This window comes from Myotis daubentonii, chromosome 7 (assembly GCF_963259705.1).
Source record: "Myotis daubentonii chromosome 7, mMyoDau2.1, whole genome shotgun sequence".
Classification (NCBI taxonomy): domain Eukaryota; kingdom Metazoa; phylum Chordata; class Mammalia; order Chiroptera; family Vespertilionidae; genus Myotis; species Myotis daubentonii.
In genome coordinates this window covers 29,649,921-29,676,487 of record NC_081846.1, presented here as the reverse complement: position 1 = coordinate 29,676,487, position 26,567 = coordinate 29,649,921, and the positions used below count along the sequence as shown (strand labels likewise).

Sequence of the window (26,567 nt, the reverse complement as noted above, 5' to 3'; positions counted from 1 at the left end):
AATGGGAAAGCTTGGGAGCAAAACTGATGGCTGGAAGGTTGTTCCATCCCTTTTGTCACTTTCCACCAGCCTCCACCTTCACTCTCACTCCCTCCCCCAGTTTCCTGATCCGTGGCATAAAGGTAATTGAAACAACAGTATCATTTGAGTTTAAACACATTCCCTACGTTACCAAATCGATTTGCCATGGGACTGGGAAGGGAAAGCAATCTCTACAGAGCCCAAGACAGTGCTCTTTAAATAGTACCATACTCTGAACTAAAAGCTGTATTACTGAGTCATCACAATTAATTACACTCGGAGGTGAGAAGACAGGATTTAACGCTCTAATGGGATGTGAATTTAGGCCCGTTATCTCACCCCATTGCTATTTAAAACAAAATCATTTTTCCACGGAGGCATCTGCAACTAAGGAAGGTTTCAAAGCTCAAGTTTAAAGATGTCCCTGGCAACCAAATATTCCTGTTTTAGCTTACTGAATGTTTTAATATGCACATTTGGATTTACTAGATTCTCATCATGAAGGGCATCTCTTTCTGTTTGGGGATTTGATAAAAGAGAACTAGGAGGTTGGGAAGGTCTATTATTTCCATGAGAAAATTTTCAGGTGTAGGAGGTGTGCAGGATGGATGAGTTATAGGAGAAGTAAAAATATCGTCTCAAAAGAAGCATCTGAGATGTGTGTCCATGCAGGCTGACACACCAACACCTCATCACAAGGGATTAATTGATGGGTCCAGTGCAAGTGGCAGGGACTGGGGAAGGAGCTGAGAAAGTAAGTCCTTGTTCTGCAGGCGGGAGGGGGAGTTGGGGGTGTTTGGGGGAGTTGGACGGGTGTGAGTGAAGCAGAGGACTCCTGTGGCCACCTGGGGAGATGGAGACCAGCCTCTCAGAAGCATCTCTGTGGCATCCCTTTGCCAGAGGGGCTCCTAGGGCACTGAGGGTTCTGGCCCTGCCTGGGTGGGTGGCACCAACCAACCACTGTGTGGTCCTGAAGGAGCTGCCTGGGGCCCTGGAAAGGAGCACCTTGGGGAGGTGGGGGAGTCTGGATCTGAAGCACTACTGGGTGACTCGCTCTGGGCCACCCCATGGATCTTGTGCTGCACAGCGTTGGGAGATACGGGTTTCTGTCCCTCTAGGTCCTTCCCTCCCCAACCAGTCAGTTTGCTGCTGGGAAGGTCTGATGAGCTGAGTGCTGGGTTCTGGAGTGCTCTGGCTCTGCTATCTCTCTATGTACACACGATAATGCACAGAGCCTTCTGGACGTGGGGTGTGATTTTTGACAGCGCACAGGCTGTGCTCCTGTCCCGCTGTGGTGTCTCATCAGGACCCTTTCCCTGCCAGCCCTGAGGCTCAGGACCCCTCTCCAGAGCCTTGAGCCCCCCACCCCCATACACTGTGTTCTCCTTCCCTTCAACTTCTGTCCCACCATCTTCTCCTTTGTCAGCCCCCCAGGAGCAGCTGGGCACCCCATCCCGCCAAGTTCCTCCTCCCCCAGCCCCAGGTGGCTGCTCTTTATCCAGGTGTTTCCACGGGCAGAGCAGCTGGAGCTGCATGGCAAGAGCTCTCTGGCTGGAAGTCATCTGAGTGTGCGCTGTAAACCACTCGCAGTGTGACCTGGACAGCGACCTAAACTACACAAGCCTGATTTGTTCTATCTGTAGGCCGGAATATTAATGCTTATCTTGCCCAGTTGTCCAGAGGATGTGAAGAGCCTGGCCATTTTAGGAAAGGCAGTTATTCTCCTGGGAGCTCAGCGTGGCCCCTGGTTTATCTGGGGTTTCCAGAGCCCCCTGCAGCACTTGGCAGATCTCAGTAATGAAGAATGGAGGATCTTGGGTTGTCCTCCTCATCCAGTCTTGGGGGGGGGGGGGACACATCACCCCTCACTATGTCTTCCCCAGGGCCCCATGGAACCAGCTCTCCCCTCCCTTTCTTCCCACATCAGTCTGTTTTCTTCTCTTCCAGCTTTCATCACCACCGGACCTAACACTGGCTCACAGGTTTTCTGGGTGGACTGGTGGATTGACTCCTCAAACAGAATGGAAGTTCAGGGGACCAGGAACACTGTCTTCTATTCTGTGCGGCCCTGTCCTCAGACCCCAGCTTAGAGACTGGAGCATAATAGGTGCTCAGTTAACTCAAGTTGGGTGAATGGAAGTTTGCCTCCCAGCACAGTGCCAGGCTAGTCCCAGGCGGCTCAGAGATCCCTGCTGCTTGAAGCTTGGGAGCCCAGGGGGCTCCGGTTTCTTTCTCCAGGAAGGCATGCTCTCTAGGTCCTTCCCTCCACAGTCCACGGGGAGCAGGGCCCGCAGCTCTGGCCTCCCCTCTGCCCCCTCCCCGGGATCTGGGGGCCATAGCCCTGTGCTCCCAGACCCCCGCGGCTGTCAGGCGGGCGCGGGCCTGGGCATGCTCAGAGCGCGCAGCTCCGAGGCTCGGTGGCGGCGGGGGAGGGGGAGGGAGCGGTTGCCGCCGCCGCTGTGCGCTCGCGGCCCGGGCGGAGCTGCGCAGTCTTCTCGCTGCTGCGCCAGGACAGCCGGCGCGCAGCCGTGCCCACAAGTTGCCGGCAGCGGAGCCCAGTGCCGCCTCCTCCTGCTCCAAGCCCCCTTCGCCCACCCCGCGGCCCTGGCCGGCTCCGGACGCACATCCCTGGGACACCGACCCCAGATGTAAAGCGGACCCGCAGTCCCTCGCCCCCAAGCGCATCAACTGAGTGTCGCCGGCGTCTCCTCTGCCAAACCCCACGGCTGGAAGATGTGGCAGCCGGCCACAGAGCGCCTGCAGGTAAGTGGCACCGGGCAGCCAGGGGCCAGCCTGGAGGAGGAGGTGGCGGGCCGGAGGAGCCGAGCTGGCGCCTTTGCCCACTTGCAGGGATTTGTCCAAAATATCATGTAAGATGCATGATACCGTGGGCTTAACCTAGTGCCAGGCAGGAGCGAGGGGGCAATACACTGAGCAAGGTATCACAACTTTCGGCTGGAGGGTGCTTGTTGGAATAGATAAGGTTGGACTTTCTGACCAGCAATTTTAGTATTCCACTGGTCTGGGGTTAGGCTTTTTGCATTTTTTCTTCTTTTTGTCTCCAGGAAAGACAGGACAAATGATTTGTGAAAGCATCCATTTGCCAATAATTTGGAAATATCAAGCTTGGTTTGGCTTGGTCATGGTATGCTACTTATTCCTTTTTCTTCCTCATTCGTTGGCGCTCTCCCTTCATCTCCCCTGAACCTCAGCTCCCCCAGATATTTGAAAATCAGAAGTTAAGTCCAGCCAGGAATAATTATGTCCCGGGTCATCCCATCAAAGTTTTCCACAGCTGTCTACTGAGACCCCGTTTGTTTGGATCCTGAAGCTCTGGAATCAGGAAAGAGGTCACAGTGAGAGGGAGCTGCGTTGTCAGAGGGGACCCTGGGGACCCCAGAACAGCCCCGACTTGAGGTTTGATGACTTCCTTTTGCCCGAACATATTCTCAAGAGGGAGGGCAGCTGCTCTGCCAGATAAAATGCACGGAGTCCTGCAGTTAAACTTTTGGCAGGCTCAGAGCCACATTGTTCCGTAGTAAAGTTTGAAGAAGTGTTTAAGTGGTAAAATATAGCACCGTTGGTGTGTGTCTGAAGAGTGAGGACAGTGAAGGCCAGGCGCCCTGGCTGGCTTGGAAGGTTTCTCAATGAAGACAAAGCTGCAGACTGCTCCTCAGAGGCTGGGAGAAATTAGTCTGTGAGTTCTCACACTGAGGAGTCACCTGCTTGCACCACTGCGGTTGATAGAGGCGATGCCTGACAGCCCCTGTCCACGCCTCTTTGGCCTGAGACATGTGGTGCTCCCAGGAACAGAACCGGAGCCATCGGGCCCACCCCCCAGGGTCTCAAACAGACTAACCAAGAAAAGGAACCTTTAGCCTTCGAAATGGAGTGGAGAGTGACCAGCCTCTAAGGCCCTCGTTGTCTTAGTGAGAGAATGAATGTCAACACTGGGTTCTGAATGGTTGGCCAAAGGTGATGTAAATGGATTTCAGCAGTGGCACCAGTGGCACCAATGGTGCATTGGAATTCCTCCTTCAGTTTGGGGGTGTGGATTCTGTTCGAAAGAAGGGGTAACGGAAGGGTGGGGGTGGAGGGTATCCCATCAGGTGAGGTGGCGAGCTCTGGGACATCCTTAGAGAGCTGAGAGCACAGTTCTATAGGATGGCTCTTATGACCCGGTGGTCAGTGCTTTGGCAGATTTTGTGGATTTTGTCCCTTGAAGTTATTTCTACCGGCCTGTTTCCTTTATGGACTCCTGTGTGCCCCGGACCCTTGGCAGGAGAGACCTCTGGCTTGCGTTCCGCATGGCGAGCGTTGCTTGCTAGAAGTGTCCTCCTGGCTCCTCTGTGAAATGTACACATGTCCATTTGGCAAGCGTCTGGGGTGTTACAGTTTGTGTTTGCAATGCATGTGTTTCATTTTGAGATGTCATGTTGACTTAAGATCAGTGATAAGGTACTTATCAATATGGGGCTCAACCTCATGCTCCCCAAATTTAAATTAGTCACCAGCCCGGGGCTCTTAAAACTGTCTCAAGCCTTGTGATTATCAAAATGAGCCACATGGAGAAAAAAAAACTTCTTTGTAGTCATGGCTTCTTCCCATAGAGCAGCTCGACACGTCTTTAAAACACACACTTTGTATGTTTTTACTTCTCACTCTGGGGGAGGGGGATGCTGAGTGTGAGGTGGTGAGTGAGCCGCTTGTAATAATATTTTATTTACATTCCTTGCGGTTATCTTTGTCACGGTCTCTGACGTCTGGGATTTTTTCTTCCCCTTTTTGCCCTCAAGGCACCACCATATAGGAACGTTGGTTTCCTATTGCTCTGTGGACTGGATGCCTTAGATTGCCCAGATACTGTGGCCATAGGGAAATAAAGGATGAGTCCCGCTCTTCAGCGAAGCCCCACCCTTCCCATACAAATCTTCTTGACCTTCTCATGTAACCCCATTAATTTTTGTCATTAATTTTTAATGCAAACATGCTAATTTAGATGAGCTGGAGTGAAGAAAATGCTCCAAGGATGCTTTCCCAGAGCTTCCTGTTAGGATTAAGGAGTCAATTTATTGTTCAGACACCTAGAAACAAAAGAGGCGTGGGAAGCAAAGAACAGCATCTTTTCTTAGTTGGTGTTATTAGCTCCTATTTGATGAGGCCCATGCAAAGGGTCTGTGGTCCAGGGAGCGAGGCAGAACTTTGCTGAGGCTAGATGGTCACCCTCTAATTTGTGTGGAATAGATGGCACCTTTGATCCCGTAGGAGTATCATGATCAATACCCACCTTTTTGCCAAACAAAACATGCTGGTATTTTCTGATTTGAGGATTTGCTGTTTGACCCAAATCCAGTCCAGGCAAAGCGACCTGTTCCCCCAGCAGGCCCGAGCTGGGAAATTTCCCATTCAGTCACACAGACCGCGGCAAGTTCGTCTGCTCCCTTGAATGTTAAAACTTCTGCTGCATCCCACTTGAGCCCTCGCTGCGAGCTTCTGCCATGAAAAATATAATAGGATCAAATGGGATAGGAGGGTTTACATGATCACCCCAACTTTTAAATCTGAAGGAAATCTGAATTCTTCCCTTTCCCCTTCTCCTCTGAGCAGCAGACTTTTGTTCTTGGAAGGGCTGAGGGAAGTTATACATGTTTAAAGAGAGCATTGAAATAGGCTCTACTCAGAGAAGTAAAGGGCACTTTTGAATAGAAAAAGGCTAAGCATGGATTTAAAAAAAATATAGATGAGATTACCTCTGGCCTCAATATTTAAAGTTTGCATCAATATTCTGATTGTCTTGATTATTGGGTTGGGTGGATCCAATAGAAGTGACAGACTCATCCATGTCAGAGTGTGAGCTCACTTAGATATAAGGAACTTGGATTTCCACTTTCCCCCTGAAAAGTGAGATAGAAGAACCATCCAGATCGTCAGTTGGAGATCATGAGACCTGGCCCCCCAGACTGAGAGAAAAACCTTGGCAGATATGACACATTCTAGGCAGACCAAATGGACAAAAGGAACATGGAGCAAGGAAGATAATGGCAGTGGCTCCCTTTTATGGAGCACATGCGGTGCGTGTGGCCTGTGCTTTATGGTTTTATTTGAATTACTCAGCTCATTTACCTCCCATAACCATTTTTATCCCCCATTTTATAGGTCAAGAGGCTGAAGGCTAGAGAGTTTAAATGATTTGGCCAGGGTCAGACAGCTAGAAATGAACTGGGCTGGCATTGGGACCAGGAGGTTTGTCACCAGAGCTTACCTCTTCACCACTTCTCTGTAGTACAGAAGGCTAACACAAAGCAGGATGCTCTACCTGTGTTGGTGCTGTTGTTATTAATAAGTAGAATTAGCACCATGGTGGTCTTGTTGGCTCAGAGAGGTGCTTTCCTATGTTGACCAAGGGCTACCTTCTTTTTGATAGCCCAAAGCTCCGAGGGATGCAAGCTGCGGTGTCATACTTATACTGAAATTCCAAGTGCCATGTAAGAATCTCTTGCCAAAACCGGTTTGGCTCAGTGGATAGAGCGTCGGCTTGCGGACTGAGGGGTCCCAGGTTCGATTCCGGTCAAGGGCATGTACCTGGGTTGCGGGCACATCCCCAGTGGGAGATGTGCAGGAGGCGGCTGATCGATGTTTCTCTCTCATCGATGTTTCTAACTCTCTATCTCTCTCCCTTCCTCTCTGTAAAAAATCAATAAAATATATTTAAAAAAAAAAAAAGAATCTCTTCAAGTGGAGCGCATAGCATTTGTTCAAACTAGAGACCTTGAAAGCTGGTCATCAAGCTGGATCATGTCTGCAGTCATTTCACGTAGAGACCAAATATGGGGGAAAGGGAGGGAGGAGATTGGAGAGTTCAGGAGCAATTTCTTAGGAATAAGCAATAACTAATTGTGTAGAGGCACTGGTTTCTCACTAAATCAATTCTAGATTTTGTTGTTTTTCTTCATCCCTTTGAGCAAGCACAAAGCATTGGGCCTTATCGTTCATAAAGACAACTTGGAGTTATCATTAATTTACTTCTCTCAGAAGTGAAATGCTATCATTTGGGTCTTTCCCTGAGTTTGTCAGCAAAATCTCTACCAAGTGACTTGCAAAATGCTAGCTTTGGGGAAAAAAACTCTCTGCCCCTTGTTTACCCATTGCTTAATGTTGACTCTACTGGGTTATCTTGTGGTGTTAGGCAACTTTTGCACTTTCTTTGATGTTCCAGGTTAGCTCTCTCCTCTCCACTTCCCAAGCACTGACTCCATTGTACCATGTAAATTATTAGTCCTATAAATCGGGTCCTGGAAGTGGCGGCCCTGAACAGCCCCAAGGCTGCTGGGGTTCAGGCACCCTTCCATGGTACTATTTGACTCCGAATAGCAGCAGTTCAGGGACCCGTTAGTGGTCAGCAAATAAAACTAGTCCAGAAACCCTCAATGACTACAGTGTGCTTCCCTCAGCCCCCTTGGGCACACATCTAAACGGAGGCTTTGTTTAAGTAGAGCAGGAAGAAATAGTTGAGATGTTTGTCCACAGACCTCCTTGGAAACTAGTGGGATTAGTTGCTATCATTTTATGTTAATTAAAAAAAGTTTTCATCCCAATTTAGCTGCTAACCAATGATAAAGCATCAGAGTGTTCACCAGGTCCAAGCCCTCAGGCCAAGAACTGGGAAAGGACAGTGTCAGGGATAAGGCACAGGCTGGCTTTGTGCCTTTGGTATATTTCCATGCTGCCGAAGTCTCAACGAGCTCTCTCAGTTAATGCAGATGCACTTGGGTCGCTCATCTTCCCGAGGACTCTTTCTCAGGCCCTAGGGCCCAGGGCCTCCTCCCATTTCCCTCATTTGTGGTGAGCGAGGTCTCACTTTGGTAAGGGAGGTTGCAATAGTGAGAAAAATACTATCTCCTCTGCTTGTTGAAGCCTGTATACTAGTTGGGTTTTTAATTACTTGTACCTTTGGCTTTCATAACTCACGTGGTTACTAAGGGACCAAGATTCAGATTCAAACCCTGGTCTCCATGTCTTACTCATTGTTGTGGGTTGACTGGAGTCCCCCCCAAAGGTATGTTGAAGCCCTAACCCCATTACCTGTGAATGTAGCCTTATTTTGAAAGAGGGTCTGTTCAAATGTAATAGAGTTAAGATGCGGTCATATTGGATTAGGCTGAGCCCTAAATTCAGTGAGAGACTTGAGGACACAGAGGAGACACAGGACAGGAGGCCATTCGTAGGTGGAGCCAGAGCATGGAGTTATGCTACCACAAGCCAAGGAATGCCAAGGATTGCTGGCAACTGCCAGGAGCGAGAAGAGGGAAGGGTGTATTCTTCCCCAGAGCCTTTGGCGGGAGCACGGCCCTACCAACATCTTAATTCTGACGTCCAGCCTTCAGAACTGCGAGAGAATACATTTCTGTTGTGTAAAGCCACCCAATCTGTGGTAATTTATTAGAGCAGCCCTAGGAAACAAACACACTAATGAAACCATATTGCCTTTTGGCTGTGTTCTCTGTATTTCTGAGGCCTGGGTATGCCTAAAGTTTATATGCTGGGACACAATGAATGTGCTTATGTAGTGCGCTCTTTTTAATGCTGAATGTGAATTTATTTACCATGGGTTTGAAAAAAATAAAAACAGACAATAGGGAACAACTAAACTATGGCTTCTCTCTGCCTTATCTGCTACTGGTCAACATCCTAGGAAAAGGCAATGAATGGAGGGCCTCTGGAGAATACAGTTGATACCTGCTTCAAGAGAAAGTTAACTTTGTTAATTAAAATTATGGCTGGTTCCCAGCTGGAGTGGCTCAGATGGTTGAATGTCACCCTGTGCTCCTAAAGGTTGTGGGTTCCATTCCCTATCGGGGCACATACCTGGGTTGCAGGTTCAATCTCTTTCCCTCTCTCCCTCTCCCTTCCCCTCTCCCTCCCACTGTCTAAGAATGCCCTTGGGTGAGGTCTAAAAAAAAAGAAATATATGGCCGGTATGTGAAAGCCAGTCATGTAAAGCAGATCTCAGTGATGCTTTTCCAGACAGGCAGAGACCAAGGGCGGGCTGGGGGTGTATCCTCAAAACAAGCCAGTCTGTGCAGGGTCTCCGGGTGGTGGCCGCTGGGGTTTGCTCTTCCCAATTATGAAAAGGGTAGATTGATTTATAATCCATTTCAGATCCGCCTCCAGGGCAGCCTTCGAGTGTGTCTGGTTGATTATTTGTATCTGGTTGAATATTTTGTGTTGTTTTCATTTTCACTTGGTAACGGTATCAGTTATTTTAATGAAGAACCCGGTCCTATTCTGGAACTCACTTGTAAGACAAAAAGGAGTTGTCATGAAAACGCCCCTTTTTCATGCAGTGGCCATGGAGGCTCTGTTTGCAGTCCCAGCGAGGGCGAGGAGCCTGGTCACTACTGAGCAGCAATTCTGGGTCGCATTTCTTAGGGTGGAGCGGCTCACATTTTAAAGTGCCGTTTTACTTCTTACTCTCCTCCTGGGAGGGAGTGAATGCTGCCTGTGTGTGTGGGAAGGGAGAGGAGTGGAGAGGTGCCAGGAGAGAGGGACTCCTTAATTGTTTTCCTCCCTCAAGAATAGATCCATCCGAATCCTTTCAGTTTCTTTGTAATTGTGGGTCTGAGGATAAACACACAGCTTCCGAAGGCCCTTCTGCCTACCACGGGCTTTGATGCCTTCCCCGCAGGACGGCCGGCTTTTCCTCAGGTGCGTGTGACATGCTGCTGTACACGCCCCCTGTAATGTGGGGTGGTGGAAACCGCTGTTTACTTTCTCAGTCTTCTGTGGATGGTCCCTGTGGCCTGAGCAGGGGCCGGGACCATGGGACTGGTGAGTAGCTATGTTGGCTTTGACTTAACTTCTTGGTAGCTTAGCATATTTCCTAGGGTTGCTGTAACCAAGTACCACAGACTGGGGGGCTTAAGCAACAGCCTCACAGTTTTGGAGACTGATGCCTGATATCGAGGGGTTGGCAGGGTTGGTTCCTCCTGAGGCTGTGAGGGAGGACCTGTTCCATGCCTCCCACCCAGCCTCTGGTGGTGTGCCGGTCAGCCTTGGCATTCCCTGGCTTGTGGCAGCATCACTCCAGCTTCTCATGGCATTCTCCCTGTGTGTCCAAATTTCCCCTTTTTATAATGAAGATACCAGTCATATCAGATTGGGGCCCACCCTCCTCCAGTAGGATCACATTTTAATTTAATTAATTGCATCCAATCGCTTCTCGGCCTTTTGGCTAAGATCAAGTGTAATTAATTGCATCCACATTGACCCTCTTTTCAAATAAGGTCACATTCTGGGGGCTAAGACTTGTACATATTAATTTTTAAGGGATAAAATTCAACCTATAACTCTCAGTGTGGAGTTTTTTTTAGTATCCTCCATTCACCAATATAATTCTCCCTACTGGGACCAACCATCCAAGAAAAAAAAAGCAATGAGAATTTATTCCAAGTAGTAGTACCGATGTGAAATGAATGGAGTGGTGCATCTGTTAGATAACATGAGGTCATGACTACTATTTTATACTTGATTAAAAAACACAAAATAATATCTGCTTAGGGTATAAGGCAACAAATCAGACAGTTTAAAAATCTATAAAGAAGTTAATAATCATTGTCCCTTCTCTCATTCTCAATTCTATCCATGAAGGATACTCATATGATCTGTCTGGTGTTATTTTTCCAAAACTTTCCCCAGGTTTTTGCAAACATACAAATGTATAGATATATATTTAGGCTTTCTCATATATCCCAATAATATAATCACTATCTATATATATGTGTGTGTATATAAACAAACAAATATATAAATATATGTATATTTATATATTAAATATATACAGGCTGTCCCAAAAATGTATATATACTTTAATAACTGATAGCTCAAGTTTAAAAATGAAATATATGTTAATAAACACTGCCTTTATAATTATTCAAAGTGTGTGTATACATTTTGGAATATATATATATATATATGACTCTGCATTTTTTTTATCCATGAAAAGGTTTTAGGACTCTCTCTTCTGATCAGCACATGTAGCTCCAAATCATCTCCAAATCATTCCTTTTAGTACGTACATAGGATTTTGTGGTGGAGCTAGATTGTAACTTATTGAGTCCTCTCTCTTTAGGGGAATATTTTGGTCATGTCTATGTTCCTTCCCCCATCCCCCCTCTCCCCCCCCCCCCCGGTAAATAATACTGTTATAAGGATCTGAGCTTTATCCTTGTACTTGTATTTCTTTAGACAGAACTGCTAAAATTGGAGTAGCTGAATCAAAGCGCATACATGTTTTAAATTTTGACAACACTTTTTGAGGACATTTTTGAGAGTTCTGCTTTTTGATCAAAAGTGTATGATTTTGACAAAGATGCAAAAACGATAGTTTTCTGGAGAAAGGATAGTCTTTTTCAACAATATGATGCTAGAATGATTGGATATCCATATGCAAAATAACAGCACAACAACCCCGAAAATTTCAGTCCACAGCTCACCTATACAGTATACAAACATTCACTCAAAATGCATCACAGACGCACATGTAACATCTAAACCCATAAAACTTCTAGACAAAAACAGCAGAGAATCCCTGTGACTTCGAATACATCTGTGTAAAGTATCAAGATAATGGCCTGGCCAGCGTGGGTCAGTGGTTGAGCATCAACCTATGAACCAGGAGGTCGAGGTTCGATTCCCTGTCAGGGCACATGCCCTGATTGTGAGTTTGATCCCCAATGGCGGGGGGGAGGTGCAGGAGGCAGCTGATCAATGATTCTCTGTCATCATTGATGTTTTTCTCTCTCTCTCCCTTTTCCTTCCTCTATAAAATCAATAAAAACATATTAAAAATAAACTATCAAGATAATGGACAGATCCATCAAACCCAAAAGTTTCTTTCGTTTGGGCAAATATTTTTTAGAACAATAACAAAAACACATTCAATAAAAGAGAAATTGGGTAAATTGAACTTCATCAAAATTAAAAAGTTCTGCTATTTTAAAGATATTTGTAAGATAATGAAAAGATAAGGCACAGACTGGGGGGAAATACTTGAAAATCTTATATCTATAATATATGACTTGTACCTAGGCTAAATGAAGAACTCTCAAAACTCAGTAATAAGATAACCTGATTATTTTTTAAAAATGAGCAAATGATTTGAACAAAGAGGTATGTGACTAGGAAGCAAACACATGAAAAGTTGTTCAACATCATAAGACAGTAGGGAAATGGAAATGAAAACTACAATGAGATACCACTGGACAACTAGAGAATCGCTACAATTAAAAAGGCTTTGACTGTACTCCGTGTTGGTGAGAATGTGGAGGAAGCGGAATTCTCAGATGCTGCTGGTGGGGATGAAAAATGATTGACAGCAGAGTAGTAGTTGCCTGGGGCTGGAATGGGAGGAAGGGATTTGAAAGGGCTTAAAACTTTTGGGGGTGTGGAATATGTTCAACATCTTGATCATGGTGATGGTTTCATGAGATTTACATATGTCAAAACTCTCAAATTATGCAGTTTATTATATGTCAACTATACTTACATAGAGCTGTTAAAGTTAGTGAAATATTCATTGTATGCCAGGTGCAGTGCTGGCTGTTGGAGAAACTAAACACTACATAGTGTCTGCCCTCACGTCTGAATTCTGTGTAGCTTTCATTTTCTTTAACTGAAAATTAAAATTCTAACCCAGAATGTAAATAATATGTTCTCTATTTTTCTTAGAGTTCCATTCTCTCTTTTTCAAACATTTCATTTAGCTCTTGAAATGATATTTTTCGTCAATTCCAGTTTGCCCGAGGATTTTAGCAAAACTAGTAGTTGAGCAAGAGACGAAAGGCAGACTGAAGGAGGGGGTGGAAGTGGGAGTTCAAGTTGTGCCTTTTTGATCCTTTCTCACTCAGCATGCCTCCTTTCTCACTTACAGATATGACCACCAGCCCTGGCTGGCGTGGCACAGTTTGTTGGAGCATACCCAAAAGGTGTACCAAAAGGTGATAGGTTCCATTCCCAGTCAGGGCACATACCTAGGTTTTGGGTTCAATCCCTGATTGGGGTGCATATGGGAAACAACTGATCAGTGTTTCTCTCTCACATCAATGTTTCTCTCTCCCTTCCTCTCTCTCTAAAAATAAAATATAACAAAATAAAACAAATCCTTGCATGAGGATTAAAAAAATATGGCTACCAGAAATTTAGATAGGTTTCAACAACTTTACCAATGGCCATTAAACCTTAGTAAAGAGCATATTGAGAAGCATTCACAAAAGTAACTTTAGTTTAAAAATGTTTTTCCCCTCAAGGAGGAAAATTTGAGGCATTTGACAATCTCTTTTAAAGTAAAGTACAAGAAGTATAAGGCTTGTTCAGTCAATATGTGAGGAGGTTATTTGCATATTGTCCAATCTAAGGTACTGTCGGGGCGATGGGGATACTATTAACAATGAACAGGAACAGCAGTTGTAAACTGAACATCTCCTGGCCACCAGGATGGATGGTCACTCCCATGTGGGGGGGGGGGGGTAAGATGCTCAACCTCTTTTCCTAACTGTATTCGCTTTGTGGGGTGGAGGAAAGAAATGAAATAGGTTGAGGTGAGGGACAGCAGATGGATTAGAAAGCTAGGGAGAGGGGCCATGGGGAGTTGAGGGGGTAAAGGACGTGCAGACAAAAAGTGAGGAAGAGATGGTAGGGTGGAGGGAGCTGCACAGGCACGGAACACTGCTGGAATGTGTGCAGGCCCCTCAAAAGTTAGCTGTCTGTCACATGGTCAGTGCAGCTGTTGGCAATGGATGCATGCTTCCTTCCAGTTCCTTCCAGCAAAGGCATGGACACTCACACCTGCTCAGTGTTTTGAACACTCTGGTGGACTATCTGGCTCTCTTGGAAATACAATGTTTTTAGATGAAGAGCCTGGAAACTTTGTGGTGAAAAATAGAGCATATCCAAAGGCACAGGGGTGGGCAGTTTGAGGAAATGGGAGGTGATGGGAACACTTCTTTAGGCTGCAAGTGAGGCTCCCTGTGGTTTACACAGTCTGCCAAAGAGTGGAGAGACCATGGGGTTTTTAGTTGGGCACTCATGGATACAAATTTCGGCTGAGTCAATTATTTAGGGGTTACCTCAGCCTCTGGTTTGTATTTTCTCAACTTTAAAATGGGGGTAACAGCATTTAGCTCCTGACTGCCAATTGAGATAAGGAAGGCAAAGTGCTTAGTAAGGTATCTGGCACTTTGTCGGGAACAAGTAAATACTAGTTTCTCCCCCTATTCAGATCAGGGGCAAACTAGGTAAAATGCAGCACAGCACTTTAGAGCCAGGCGGCTAAGAGAGGTTTGGTGTTTCCCAAAGTGTATTCACCAGTTCAGTGAGCTGCTCATGTCAGTCTTGCCACAAAGGGTTCAGCCTTTAAATAACTTTGGTAAACACTAGGTAGAACAAAGCGAGTCTGGCTTACTGCAGGACTTCTCATAGCCTTTACGATGCTGATACCCCATGAATTTCCAGGTTGGAGAGAGGATAATCTGTTCCTTGTAGAGGAGCTTCCCCCAGCCCCAGACGCTTCAATACAGAGCCTGAACTTTAAGTTGACAGACTGTAGGTCTGAGGTTTGGCTCTAGCTTAGAAAAATGTTTCCTTTGGCCCCCTTCAGTGTATATAAAAACTTGACAAATTAGTCTTTAGGATTGAAAAATTAAAGAAATTTATAAGAAAATCTGGGCTTGCTGATTATCTCCAAAAAATGGGAGGGTCTCGGCACGGTGAGCCTGGATTCTCACAGTGACCACTGATCAGCCAGTGTTCCATTGGGATGGGATGTGGCTTCCGGCTCATCCCAGCCTTACAGAGCACGTCTCACTGATTCACATAACCTGCTGGGAACTTGAGTCTGGGACCAAAGTCTAGGCCAGGTCCCTCTCTTGGCTGATGGGAGAACTGAATCCCAAGTTCATGTAGCGTTGGAATCAGGACCGGATCCTTAGTCTCCTGACTCGAGAAGGCCAAGGTGATAAACAATTGTGTGACTAAGCTTATTTGTTCAGTACCATTCATTGCTGTCCAGGCACAACTCTCATAACTCACCTTTAGCTGCCTGGAACCCAGTTTCTTTCCCCACTTTTTGTGGAGCTTGTGTGGCTTGAGTGGGGCATGCGGGGAAGACATGCACAGGAATCGGAGTTCCGTTGCCTTTCCTGTTTTCTGATCTCGAGCATCCGGGAGAGCTTTTAGGCAGAGGTGGGAGGCTTTGCCAGTTTTTCTCTAAATGCAGATCTGTTTCCTGGATAGCCCAAGCCAGGCAAGTGAAATTTCTCATTGTTGGGGTATCGGCTCATTTGGGGCATTGTTATTGCCAAATATTGGGACAGATTACTTCCCCCAAAAGGGGACATTTGCAGAGTGGAGAGTAGTTTTTTAATTTAATGGATTTCAAATTTTCCTCACAGATTATCAGCCTGAAAGAACCATTCAAATGCTCTTTCAGGAAACCCAACTGAAAGACATCTGTAATGGTGGCAACCCCTTTATATTTAAGAATCCCCATTTTCACCCCCCAAAAAAGACTCAAAAGTACTTTGCCCATGTTTCCTGGTCAACTTGGGAGCAGATCTGCAGCTGCACTTTCTTATCTTGCCAGGAATGCCACCGTGCTACTTAATTCTGCCATGTCTTGGAGAGTTTCGGGATTCTGATGATGTTTAGCATAAAGTGTACATGGAATTCGCCAGAAAGTGGCTTGAGCTATCAAACAATGAATTGGACCTCCCACATTCTACCCATCTGCTTGGTTCCTGAAAGCACGAAGCTATGCTTCCCCCTTCCCCAGCTTTCCCACATCCCTCTGAGTTAGCCTGTCTAAGCTATAGGTTTGAGAAAGCTGCCTATTGCTCTTCCATCGGACCTCCTTTCAGTAAAACTTACATGGATTTTATTGATAACTATTCTAAAAATTATTGCATCCTATAATCAGACTCAGAGTTAGGTCTATCTATTATTAATCTAGCTATTCATTCCTCTCATCTAATCTAGTCTAATCTGACTTTTTCCTATAGCACCTTTAAAACCAGAAATGCATCTGAAAAATTTTTTCTGTACAAGGTTAACTCTGAAGTAGCAAACAAGGAGAGATGGTGCTGAACGCAAAGGTCCTGGCCAATATAAAAGTTCAGAAAATGCAGTGATACATTAGATGCTTATCTAGTTCTGAAGAGGTTGGCTTTGGTTAGTAAGAAAAAAAATTCAAGTGCTTTGAAATTCTTTTTAATTAAATATAGACAATTGAAACATTACACTAAAACTGAAATAAAACCTTCAAATACCAGTGGAATCAGGGAGGGAGGCATTTAATTGTGCCCAAGAACCTAGACTAAGGATAGCTGACATAACTGAGCCTGAAACTTTTAGCTCTGAGCTTCCTAGCAGCCTAAGTAAGAAAGGAAACATAACAAGTTACTTAGTCTTCATTATCTAATAGAAGAATGTATGTCACCTCATCTGGAGCCCCCAACTTTTCCCTAATTTGAAGACCCTGGAAATTATCATGTGGTTCTTTATGTGGGACATTGTAACACAGGCTGTTGGGCAATAACATTAGTTGTTGTGTTTGCCAAAGTTGTCTCTAGAACTTGAAAAAATAAACAAGTCAGTAGGAATGCTAAGAGTGTTTATGTAGAAGTAGAAGTGGACATCTGTGTTGTTTTTTCTGCCTAGCTTCATTTCCCATCTTCTCGTAACAGCGCCCTGATTTTGCTTTTGGGGACTATTCTTCCCCCACTCCAGTCGGGGGATAACTTCAGTCAGTTTCAGGGGGGACTGTCAACCAGTGCGTCCTCCTTTAGCTAGGGGGTTGATGTGTGTCCTAAATGTCTAGATTGATCAGACACGTTTCTCAGGAGTTAGAATCCTGAGCAGGTGACAAAAGGCTGAAAATAGCCCAAACCGATCATTCTGACCACCATGATCTGAAGAAACTCTTATCCTGCTGCATAGGCCCAGGAGCTGCTTGATCCCCGTCCTTTTGGAGTTGGTCTTTCTGCCCTCCTTTCAATCCAGTGTCACTGCAATCATTTGTTTATTTTTCTGCTCGAGTGAGCCATTGGTGTCCAGCGCTTGCAACCACAAACTCTGATTGCTCTGCAGGTAGAATTTTCCATGAACCCATTGATATGCAGTATTTAGATTCTGATTCACAAAATGTGATGTGTGGAGCAGAGCACATGTGTCGCGAAAAGCGAGGGGCTCATGCTTAAAGGATCGCTAAGACACCAACTAGAAACCCATGGATGCACACATGTCCCTCCTGATGGGCCTACTTTTCTTGCAAAAAGTATGCGTGCTTAACTGGGAATGAAGGAAGTCTCCAAGCATTTTTTTTCTTCCTTGGAATTTCTAATGCACATACCCTTCCTTTAGTAAGTGCCACAGAACAAAAATAATCCTAATTATCCTATAGTCCTGGCTCACGGCTTCCATGTTCTGGCCCATCCTTGGAGAAAGATTTTTGTCTTCGTTGTTTACAAGGGTGTAGCCTGACTTTGGCATCTGCTATAAATCTTAAGGTTTTTATAACTTGGATGTCACTCTTGCCTTCCTGCCAAATTTCTGTACTGAAAAAGGAGAGTGTCATTTTAAGTAATGATGCTTTGACTGCATCCAAAATAAATAAGGTAATTTTGGTACACATTATAAAATGAATCTCTGTTGTCTATAAGTCTGGGGTAGAAATGGTTTCAGGGATACAAACAGCTGTTTTGGCCAAAGTCGCTGAAAAGACACAGTCTCAGGCTGCCTGAGACTCAGATCTTGAGAAACATTTGTAGTTGTTGGTTAAAAATGTGAATGTCTCCTTAAGTTCACTCTGGGACAATGTGGGTTCTTTAGTCCAGAAAGTGAAATACCTCCAACTTTGGCAGTCCTGGCCTTCTGGGTAGAGAATGTAGTTCCCTAGTTAGTCTTCAGGACCTGCTTTGCCACTTGATTTAATGCAAGGCGGAAATCTTCAAAACAAAGCTCTCTGGATCCAGGAAAGTTCATCTGGCATCAGTTAGCTGGGGTATCCCCCCGCCCCCTTCCCCATTCTACCCCCTTGTCTTTTCTCTAGGAGCTCGATGCTTTGTGGAAAATGAATGGCTTTGCAAAAGTGCAAATTTGGGAGAGTGTTGTACAACCAAATAAAATTCAAATTAGTAGTCCCCCTGTGAGAATCCTCTTGGGGAAATTAAAATTATATTTAAATATTCCTGTATATAGTACAGCCAATATGTGCTTTTTTTGCGTGTTGACAGACTCTCTGAATGATACAGCTCAGTGGTTTTCTGGAAGCAAGGCGGGCTAGAGAATGAAGAATACAGCCTAAAAAACAGTAGGTTTTTAGACTCTGTGCTGTGTTAATGGTAAATAGCGCAGACTCAATGCTGATCTCTTTACTCCTTGGCCTAGAGACTGGCATTTATTTTTCATAAGGTAATTTAATGCCCTCGTAGAACAGAGTCTGACCCGTGAGATATGTGCGTGTCCTGAAGAGGCGGGGGCATGTGCTGGCAGGGTACCTAGGAGCAGGGCAAGCATTCAATGAAAACTTGGAGGGAGTCTTTTGGAAATAAAACTTGACTTGCAAGGATCTCAACTCTACATGTTAGGTATGCTTACTCTGTGTTTTGGAGCAACATCTGTGTTTTCTCCCCTTATTTTATTTATTTATTTATTTATTTATTTTGTGAAAGAAAGGAAGGAAAAGAGAAACATCAATTTGTTGTCTCACTTATTTATGCATTCACTAGTTGATTCTTATATGTGCCCTGACTGGGGATCGAACCTTCTTGCTTCTCTCTTTCTCATTTCCTCACAATTAATGAGCGTGAAGTTCTTTCCATTTCTGAATTTCTTTGAACTCTCCTGCTGACTGCGGAGTCTTTTAGACATTTTTTATAGCTTTCCCAAGGGGTGATCACCACCTCTCTTTTCTCCCATCTTCCTTTCAGTGGCTGAAGTCACAGCTGAATTGGATAAGAACAAATTTGGCTGTTGCTTCAAAGGCATTCCTTTTTGGGGGCTATTTTTTAAAAAAATCTTTCTTTTGTTCCTTTTTTTGCTTTGATTAAGAGGGCATTTATCTTTCCATTAGATGGTCATCAAAACTCATTTCTTGAGAGAACAAATGGAGTCATTTTGATTCAAGGACTGGAATAAATTGCACTTTAAAAAGTCTACCTTGGAACTTATCACATACCTGTTTTGGGTATATGAAGGTTCTGATGCTATTTATCTTTTTTTTTGTTTGTTTCAATATTTGGACCCTCTAAGTGGGACATTTAACTGTGCTTTGATGCCATTAATGCCTGCTGCTAAATAAAAAAAATGTGTGATAGAGCAAATTATTTCTCATCTCTTGCATTTCTTTGGACATCTCAAACTCAGGGGGATTTTTATGCGGCATAACAATTTTAGAGTGTTAATATGTTTTTTAAACATCACAATCTAAATAGGAGCAGAGGCCTGCCTTAAAAATTTAAAACTAGATTAAATTTGGCCAAAGCAGAAAGCAAACTCATAGTTTTGTTACAACTCACATCCTTGGGGTTCTGGGTAGTGACTGACAGGAGAGTAGACCCAACTAAAATGCTCTTATTAGGGATTAATAATTCTTGACCTATGGATCTTAGAAATCAGGAGAGTCATGGGATTATTTCAAGATATCTGTGAACCCTATGTGCATTATATATACATACCCTATAGACCAACATATGGACCTTGCAAATATATCAACCACCTTTTCAATCGTGTGTGTTTTATTAAAATACATGTTTAAACTCATTAATGATTCATAGTGGCTTTTAAACTTTATGCATATTTTCAATTACTGGTTACCAAAATACTATGTGAGGGTCAGCATCTTTTGGATTTAAAAGGGATCATGATATTTGAAAGAGTTGGGCACTATGGATATGATTAATGATGAGTACAGGGGGGGAGGGGTTAAAGCACCTGAGTTTCGTTGAAATGGGTCTCAGTGCTTCTTCTCATGTTCCTTTTTCTCAGGCTTTACTTTCAGCAAATGTTTATTGATATTTTATTTTGGGGTGAGGAACCAAACTAAATTATAAGGTGGGTCTAAAGAAGTGGTTACAGAAACTCCACATGCTCAAGAAGATTTCAGGGAGTTAAATATAAAGTCGATTGTTGTTATCATGGAGGAAACTTCCATCCTGAGATGTGGTGCATGGTGAAAGATGAGGTCCTTTTTATTGGGAAATGAAAGCTTTCCCTCGCATCCTACTCAGGAGGATCTTAACAACTTAGGGCGAGGGCTGTGCTATCTGGCCACATGTTGCTTGGGAGAACAAATATTTCATTTAATTGGGCAAATTTTACCCCCAATTGAGTCAGAGTTCTGTTAGCAAGGCCAAGGGGAAAAATGGCAGGCATTATATTGTCTCAACTACAGGTGCTAAATTTATAATAACGGCAGATGATATCCCCAGATTCTGTTTCTTCTTTTGCCTTAGAACTATGGTGCTTTTCCCCATTGGTTTGGTGCAGTTATCTTGAAATTGACACAGTCCTCTGACATGAACGATCAGTTGTTGTTGGTCTGATATGGTATCAGATGGTTTTCTAGCCCATTTTTCAATAAAAGCATCTTGTCCAATGGCATGTGTTGAGAATGCCAAAAGTATGGGGAAAAAGGGAGACTTTGTGGTGAAAACAAAAATCTCATCTCAGTGTTCAGAGGTTTAGAACTTTTATGTTTGTTTGGACAGATGCTATTTGGCTAATTTCTTGTTTGGGAAAATGTTACTTAGTTTATATCTCTTGTTGCTTTTTTCCTCCTCTTTCTGCAGTCTTTTGCACATCAGATATGAGAAGACTGTATGGAACAAGGCCAATGAATTAAAATGTTGGTGATTAGGCAGAACCTTTTCCTTCCTCCCTTTTGTGGTCAGTGTTTGTGAAGAAGTGTCCTTATCAGATGCTAAGGAGTTGCTTTGATGCTTGGGTTCAAACTCATCCACCATCCTCACCTCTCTCTACATCTTTTCATGCACCCTGGGCCATTCACTGCACTTTAGTGTTTTGATGTTTGATGCCTTTGCTGTGTTGTTTCCTTAGTTGAAATATTATTCATCACCCACAGGCTCTGCTCAGGGGACCACAATCCTGCCATAGCAGAGGAAACTGTCCCTCTTCTGCTTTTCCTGATCTCCTATTGCAATCAATCATCCCTTTCTTCTGGTGATCCACAGCTTGTTCTTGTGTTGCAATTATATCCCTTAGCTCATTCTAGTTGTTGTGTTTATTAGAATTATTTGTGGACTTTCATCTCATAAGTCTTTAAGCCCTAGAAGATAGGGGCTGAGTCTTTATTCCTCATCACATGTATCACTGTACCCAGCACAATGCTTGGAGTATAAAGCTGGGATCACAATACAAGCCCATGAAACATATTTATTTATATAGTGCTCCAGTAAATGAGTGACATTGTATAATTATTTGTCAACTCTCTTAATTTCTGTGGAAGGAAAAGTGAGTAGTATGGCATACATGCCTTTATAAATCAGTAAGAATGCTAAGAGTAGACGTTGACTTTTGTATTGAGAGAGAGAGAGAGAGAGAGAGAGAGAGAGAGAGAGAGAGAGAGAGAAACTCTTTTCATTTGTCTTTAGAGCCAGAAATTAATAGGGATGTGCACAATTCCATGCGACCATATTTAGCTCTTTGGAACATGTCCTGGGTCTCCTTGACATTTAAGTTAAAATATCTACCTTGTACCCAAGTTATTGCCTGCTTATTTTTGTTATACTTAATTTCAGGAATGTAAGAGACATCAACAGTCTGAACCATTCATAATAAAGTATAATTAATTAAAATATGAAATATGGAAACTTTCTTATTAGAGTTATATCTATTTCTTGGTAATTGATTATGGTGGAGTTTCAGATGGGAGAAATTGTTAGATTGCTTTTCCTTAGGTAGGATAAACTGAACTGCAGCTGGGCATCATCGAGAAACCTGGAGGCTTCCAGGATTTCTCAACACATTATTTGTTGTGCTACAAAGCAAGGAAGTTCTCAAAAAATTTAAAAGGATTACGTCAAAAGGACACAGAAGCTGGCTTGGTTTCCATTGGCCAAATATAGTACATGTTGAGCCTCAGAATAAATAACAAGTGTTGTGGATTATAGATCATTGAATAAAATAAGAATCTATGTGGCCACACTATTATAAACTGATATAAAAACAAGTAAGTAGGCAAGAAGGAAAGCTCTTTTTTATTATACAATGTCAACTAATAAGTAAGGCAAAATGATGAAATTAGAAAATCACTATTTTGCATCCATCATAATAATCATTGGTCCAAGCAAGAACCATTACTGAATACTAAAAGGAATGGGTGGATATTTGATGAAGAACAGGATATTTGCCTCATCTTAAAGTATCTCCCCACAAATTATCAATTGAAAAAAGGAAAATAGAAATCAAATGGGCATCACCTTAAACAAGCAAATTTAGTGTCACCCAGAATGGGGCAAACCATTATCCCGTGCCTCCTGATATGGGGCACTGGGAAGGACCACTTGCAGAGTGTTCCTGCCCAGGAGCACTTACTCTACCGAATAACTGGCTCATGCTCTTAAAGATACCATGCTTAGACGGATGAAGAAAGGCCAGGACACTATTCCAGACATGACCACCAAGTGCAGTGCAAGATCCTGAATTGGATGCTGGGCCAGGAAAATTATTGCAATAACATAAGACTTCATTGAGTTGGTTGGTGACATAGTTTTACTATGGTTATTCAAGAGAATGTTCTTGGGAAATATATATTGAAGTTCTTACGCATGAAAGGGGAATGACATCTATCATCTGTCCCTTACTCTCCAATGCATGTGATGGAAGGAGTAAGGAAGGGAGGAGACAGGGAAGGGAGAGAAAGATGAAAGGAGGGAGAGAGAGAGAGAGAGAGAGAGAGAGAGAGAGAGAGAGAGAGAGAGAGAGAGAGAGAGAGAGAGAGAAGAAGAAGAAGAAGAAGAAGAAGAAGAAGAAGAAGAAGAAGAAGAAGAAGAAGAAGAAGAAGAAGAAGAAGGGAAGAGGAGAAGAGAGAGACAGGAGGGGGAGAGGAGGAGAAAAGGAGAAGGGAAGGAGAGAGAAAGTGAATGCATGATGAGAACAAGAATATATTTTAAAAACAAATGTGGTTATGTGGTAAAGGGTATAACTATTCTTGATATGTTTTGGTAAATTTGAAATTATTTCAAAGTAAAATGGTAAAGAAAAACAAATTATGCATGCATGTTCACAAATGACGTTTCTGGTGGTTTTGGGCAGTGTCTGTTCTGTTTTGATCCTCACCAGGCACCCAGCGCAGAGCCCAGTGGCTGGCGCATGTAGGCAATTCTGAAATATTTGATGGTTGCATGGACCATAGGGTTTGAAGTCTCTTGAACTGTGGCATATTGATCTTTGCACAATGGCAAATGCCATTTTTTTGTTGATCTTTGCACAATGGCAAATGCCATTTTTTTGTGTATGAGCTATTTTCAGGTTCCGTTGCAGCTAGTTATGGCCATCTAGCTAGTTAGTTGTAGCCAGTGGGATGTAAGCAGATGGAAGCTTAAAGGGAGTAGGCCTGCTTCTCTGTCTCCCATTTCTCTGTTCTGGTGGGAATGAGAATGCAATGGCTGAAGGTTGGAAGACTCTTTTAGCCCATCTCGGGGAGTCCTACTCTAAGGATGGTGGAGCAGGAAGCCAGGCGGTTGGACCTTGATGCCAGGAAACTGCCACACTAGCCCCAGGCTGCTTATCCAGACGTCATTTCTTGTGAGAAAGAAATAAATGTCTGTTTTCTTTAAACCACTGTTATTTTGCCTTTTCTTTCATTTGCAACTGAAGCTAATCCTAAATGATACTCTGTACTTTCTAAAAATCATCACCATTGAATTTGTGCTCCTCTCTGAGCTTTATATTCAGTTTGTCCCATAAGCACATTCACTTGGAAATCCTCTGGCCTTTAAACTGTTTTTTCTTCTTTCTGTTTTCCTGGAGTAGACATTTTCTTATTGAGATAGGGATGCTGTCCTTGAGTTGGTGGGTTAGTATTTGTGGTTTGGTGAAAGCACCCTCCTCTTCCCTTGTCACAGCAAACCTTCTCCCGTTTGCAAATTTGCTAAATTGGCCTGAAAAGACTGCGAGAACGGGCTTTCCTTGGGAGATTTCTTGTCCTGACAGAACCAGCTGGAGACCGGATGTGCAGAGGTAAGCACTTGGAATAATCAGAAAGTGGGAAATTTTAACTATTGCCAGTTGTCAAAAACATTTAACTTCAGTTGAAGGATTCGGAGTAGGTTCTTAAAGTGATCCTTCTGCCCAGGCAGTTTTGTTTAGCAAATCTTTGTACTTTCTGGAATCCACTCATGTTTTTACTTGTTCAGCGGACGGTTCTTCTTTTGGAACTATTTATTGCTGCTAAGGTTTGCGGTGCCTTTGGTTCCTCAGATAATAAAAGGGTGTGTGTGCCCACAGCACAACATAAATAGAGGAGCTGACTCCCAGCTTGTTTATTGTTAGACTGGTATGTAAGCAACGGGCTTAATGCTGCAATTATGTGTATGTGTGTTCCTGTGCAGTGAAATTCGGCAACTCTAAATGGACCTTGTAGGGATATTGCATGGTGTTCTGTTAGTTCCTTTAATGTATTCATTTTTTAAATGTAACATGAATGAAGATTGTGTATACTTGCATAATTCCCATTGTAATGTTATCTCACGACCTGGGGGCACTGTAGTTTGAAGCATACTTCCCTTCTGGTGAGAGGTAGTGATTACTGGTGCTCTGGCTCCTATGAATCTGGATGATAACTGGTCATCACTTGAATGTAAAGGTTTGTATTTGGAATTGCCATGAGTGAAGTCTTCCAGCTCTTTAAACTCCCACTAGCTCAGGTAGGAATCAGGGATTGCTCTCTCTCTCTCTCTCTCTCTCTCTCTCTCTCTCTCTCTCTCTCTCTCTATATATATATATATATATATATATATATATATAAATTTTAATTTTATTTTCTATAAAAAAAGAACAAATAGCTTATTTTTCTAGGGTCAACTGAAGAAGTCCCTGTCACAGTTCTGTCTGCAAAATAAAACAAACAATATATCAAAAGAAACCAACAAGCAAACGAACTAAAACCAAATTGTAGGGGGATGCATGATAAAAATGACTTAAATATTTCCCCTGGCCTAGGTGTTTCTGGTATAATGGGAACTGGGCAGAACTATGAATAAGGAAATTTCCATTTAGTTCCAGCCCCACGAGGTCATCTCTGTATGACCTTGGGCATCTTACACCAACCTCTGCTCCTCAGGTTCCTCACGTAGTAAAATGAGTCTAATAATAGAGTTCTTCTGAATGTGAAATGAGATCATATATGTCAAAGTGTCTTGTAACCTGGAAGTATGTCCAAATAGATTTTAGCAGTTGCTAATTCAGGGATCAGTATGCCCTTCCCTCAGACTTCCCATGCTGATTTTCCTGTACTTCGTGTTTCAGGTAAGGTGATTTTTAAAGATTTGTCAAACATTTTATATAATGTGCAAAGCTATATTCTGATTAGAAGGAGTAGCATTTCTTTACTCCCAGGATTATTCCTGTTAGTGAAAGTTTATGAGAGAAATTAGGGAAAGTAAATCAAAGTCGCCTGTCTCCCTTGCACTTGAGAGTAGATAGACAACTATAACTACCAGGAGGCTTGGGGTGTTGCAAGAAACATCATTTCATCTTGGCCCTGCTTGGAAGAGAGAGGCATGTGTCCAAGAGAGAAACTTCATGAGGTAGTGTGTTCTGAACAGCACAGAGGAAATGGAGTGTGCGAGACTTACATGCACAAGAGTTTTCAACAACAGGTGGGTTTTTAGGAGTGTCATCAAGGAGAAGATGCCAATGCCATAATTAAGTTGAACAGCTCTTTTTAAGTGTAAAGGAAAACATTTCTACTGGCAAGAGATGGGCTTTGTTACAGGTCAGACCTACATGTGGGATTTTGATTTTAGGTCGTTGCAAAGCAAATAACATTACATTTTTATTACCTGAAACTTCTGACTGTGGAGCTTTGAAGTTCTCCAGGATGGTTTCCCTATTTCTCTGAGCATCAGAAGTGACTAATGGCATGGCAGATGTCATACCTGATACTGCCAGCAGCAGTGCATGGGTTGGGGAGGATTATGTAGGAACCTTCTGATGGGAATTCAGAGAGCAAGTCTGGGAAATGAGGCTGCTAGGAGAAGTGAGAAAGGAAGACTACATGGTTTTATTTTAAAAGAATGGAGAATTGCTTTGACTGGTTAGGCAATATCTTGGGATTATGGGGATAAAAGAGATAATTTTGCATTTGTACTAAACACAATATTTGGGGAATAAAAAAATACAAACAAAAAAGAGAAGATAAGCAGCCTTCTTAAGAGCAGTTACATAATTTTAACTGAGTTAAAATGAAGAAAAATTAAAGGACTTTGAAGGATTGATTAAAAAAATTATGAAGTGGTCTGCAGAGTTTGATT

The 26,567-nt window shown here is 43.3% G+C and overlaps 1 protein-coding gene across 3 annotated transcripts in view; it reads left to right on the top strand.

The window, feature by feature from the left end:
* Positions 1 to 2,303: 2,303 nt before the first annotated feature.
* The window catches only part of PID1 (phosphotyrosine interaction domain containing 1), a 196,443-nt gene continuing 172,179 nt past the window's right edge, over positions 2,304 to 26,567 (top strand). The window contains exons 1-2 of one of the 3 annotated variants that reach the window (XM_059703404.1): positions 2,315 to 2,784; positions 24,159 to 24,273. Coding sequence is in view for 2 of the 3 variants with exons in the window: in XM_059703405.1 (XP_059559388.1) it covers positions 2,755 to 2,784 (30 nt within the window). In the remaining variant the exon portion in view is untranslated. Of the gene's footprint in view, positions 2,785 to 24,158; positions 24,274 to 26,567 lie in introns of all 3 variants that reach the window. The other 2 variants (XM_059703405.1, XM_059703403.1) reach the window with 2 other exon arrangements.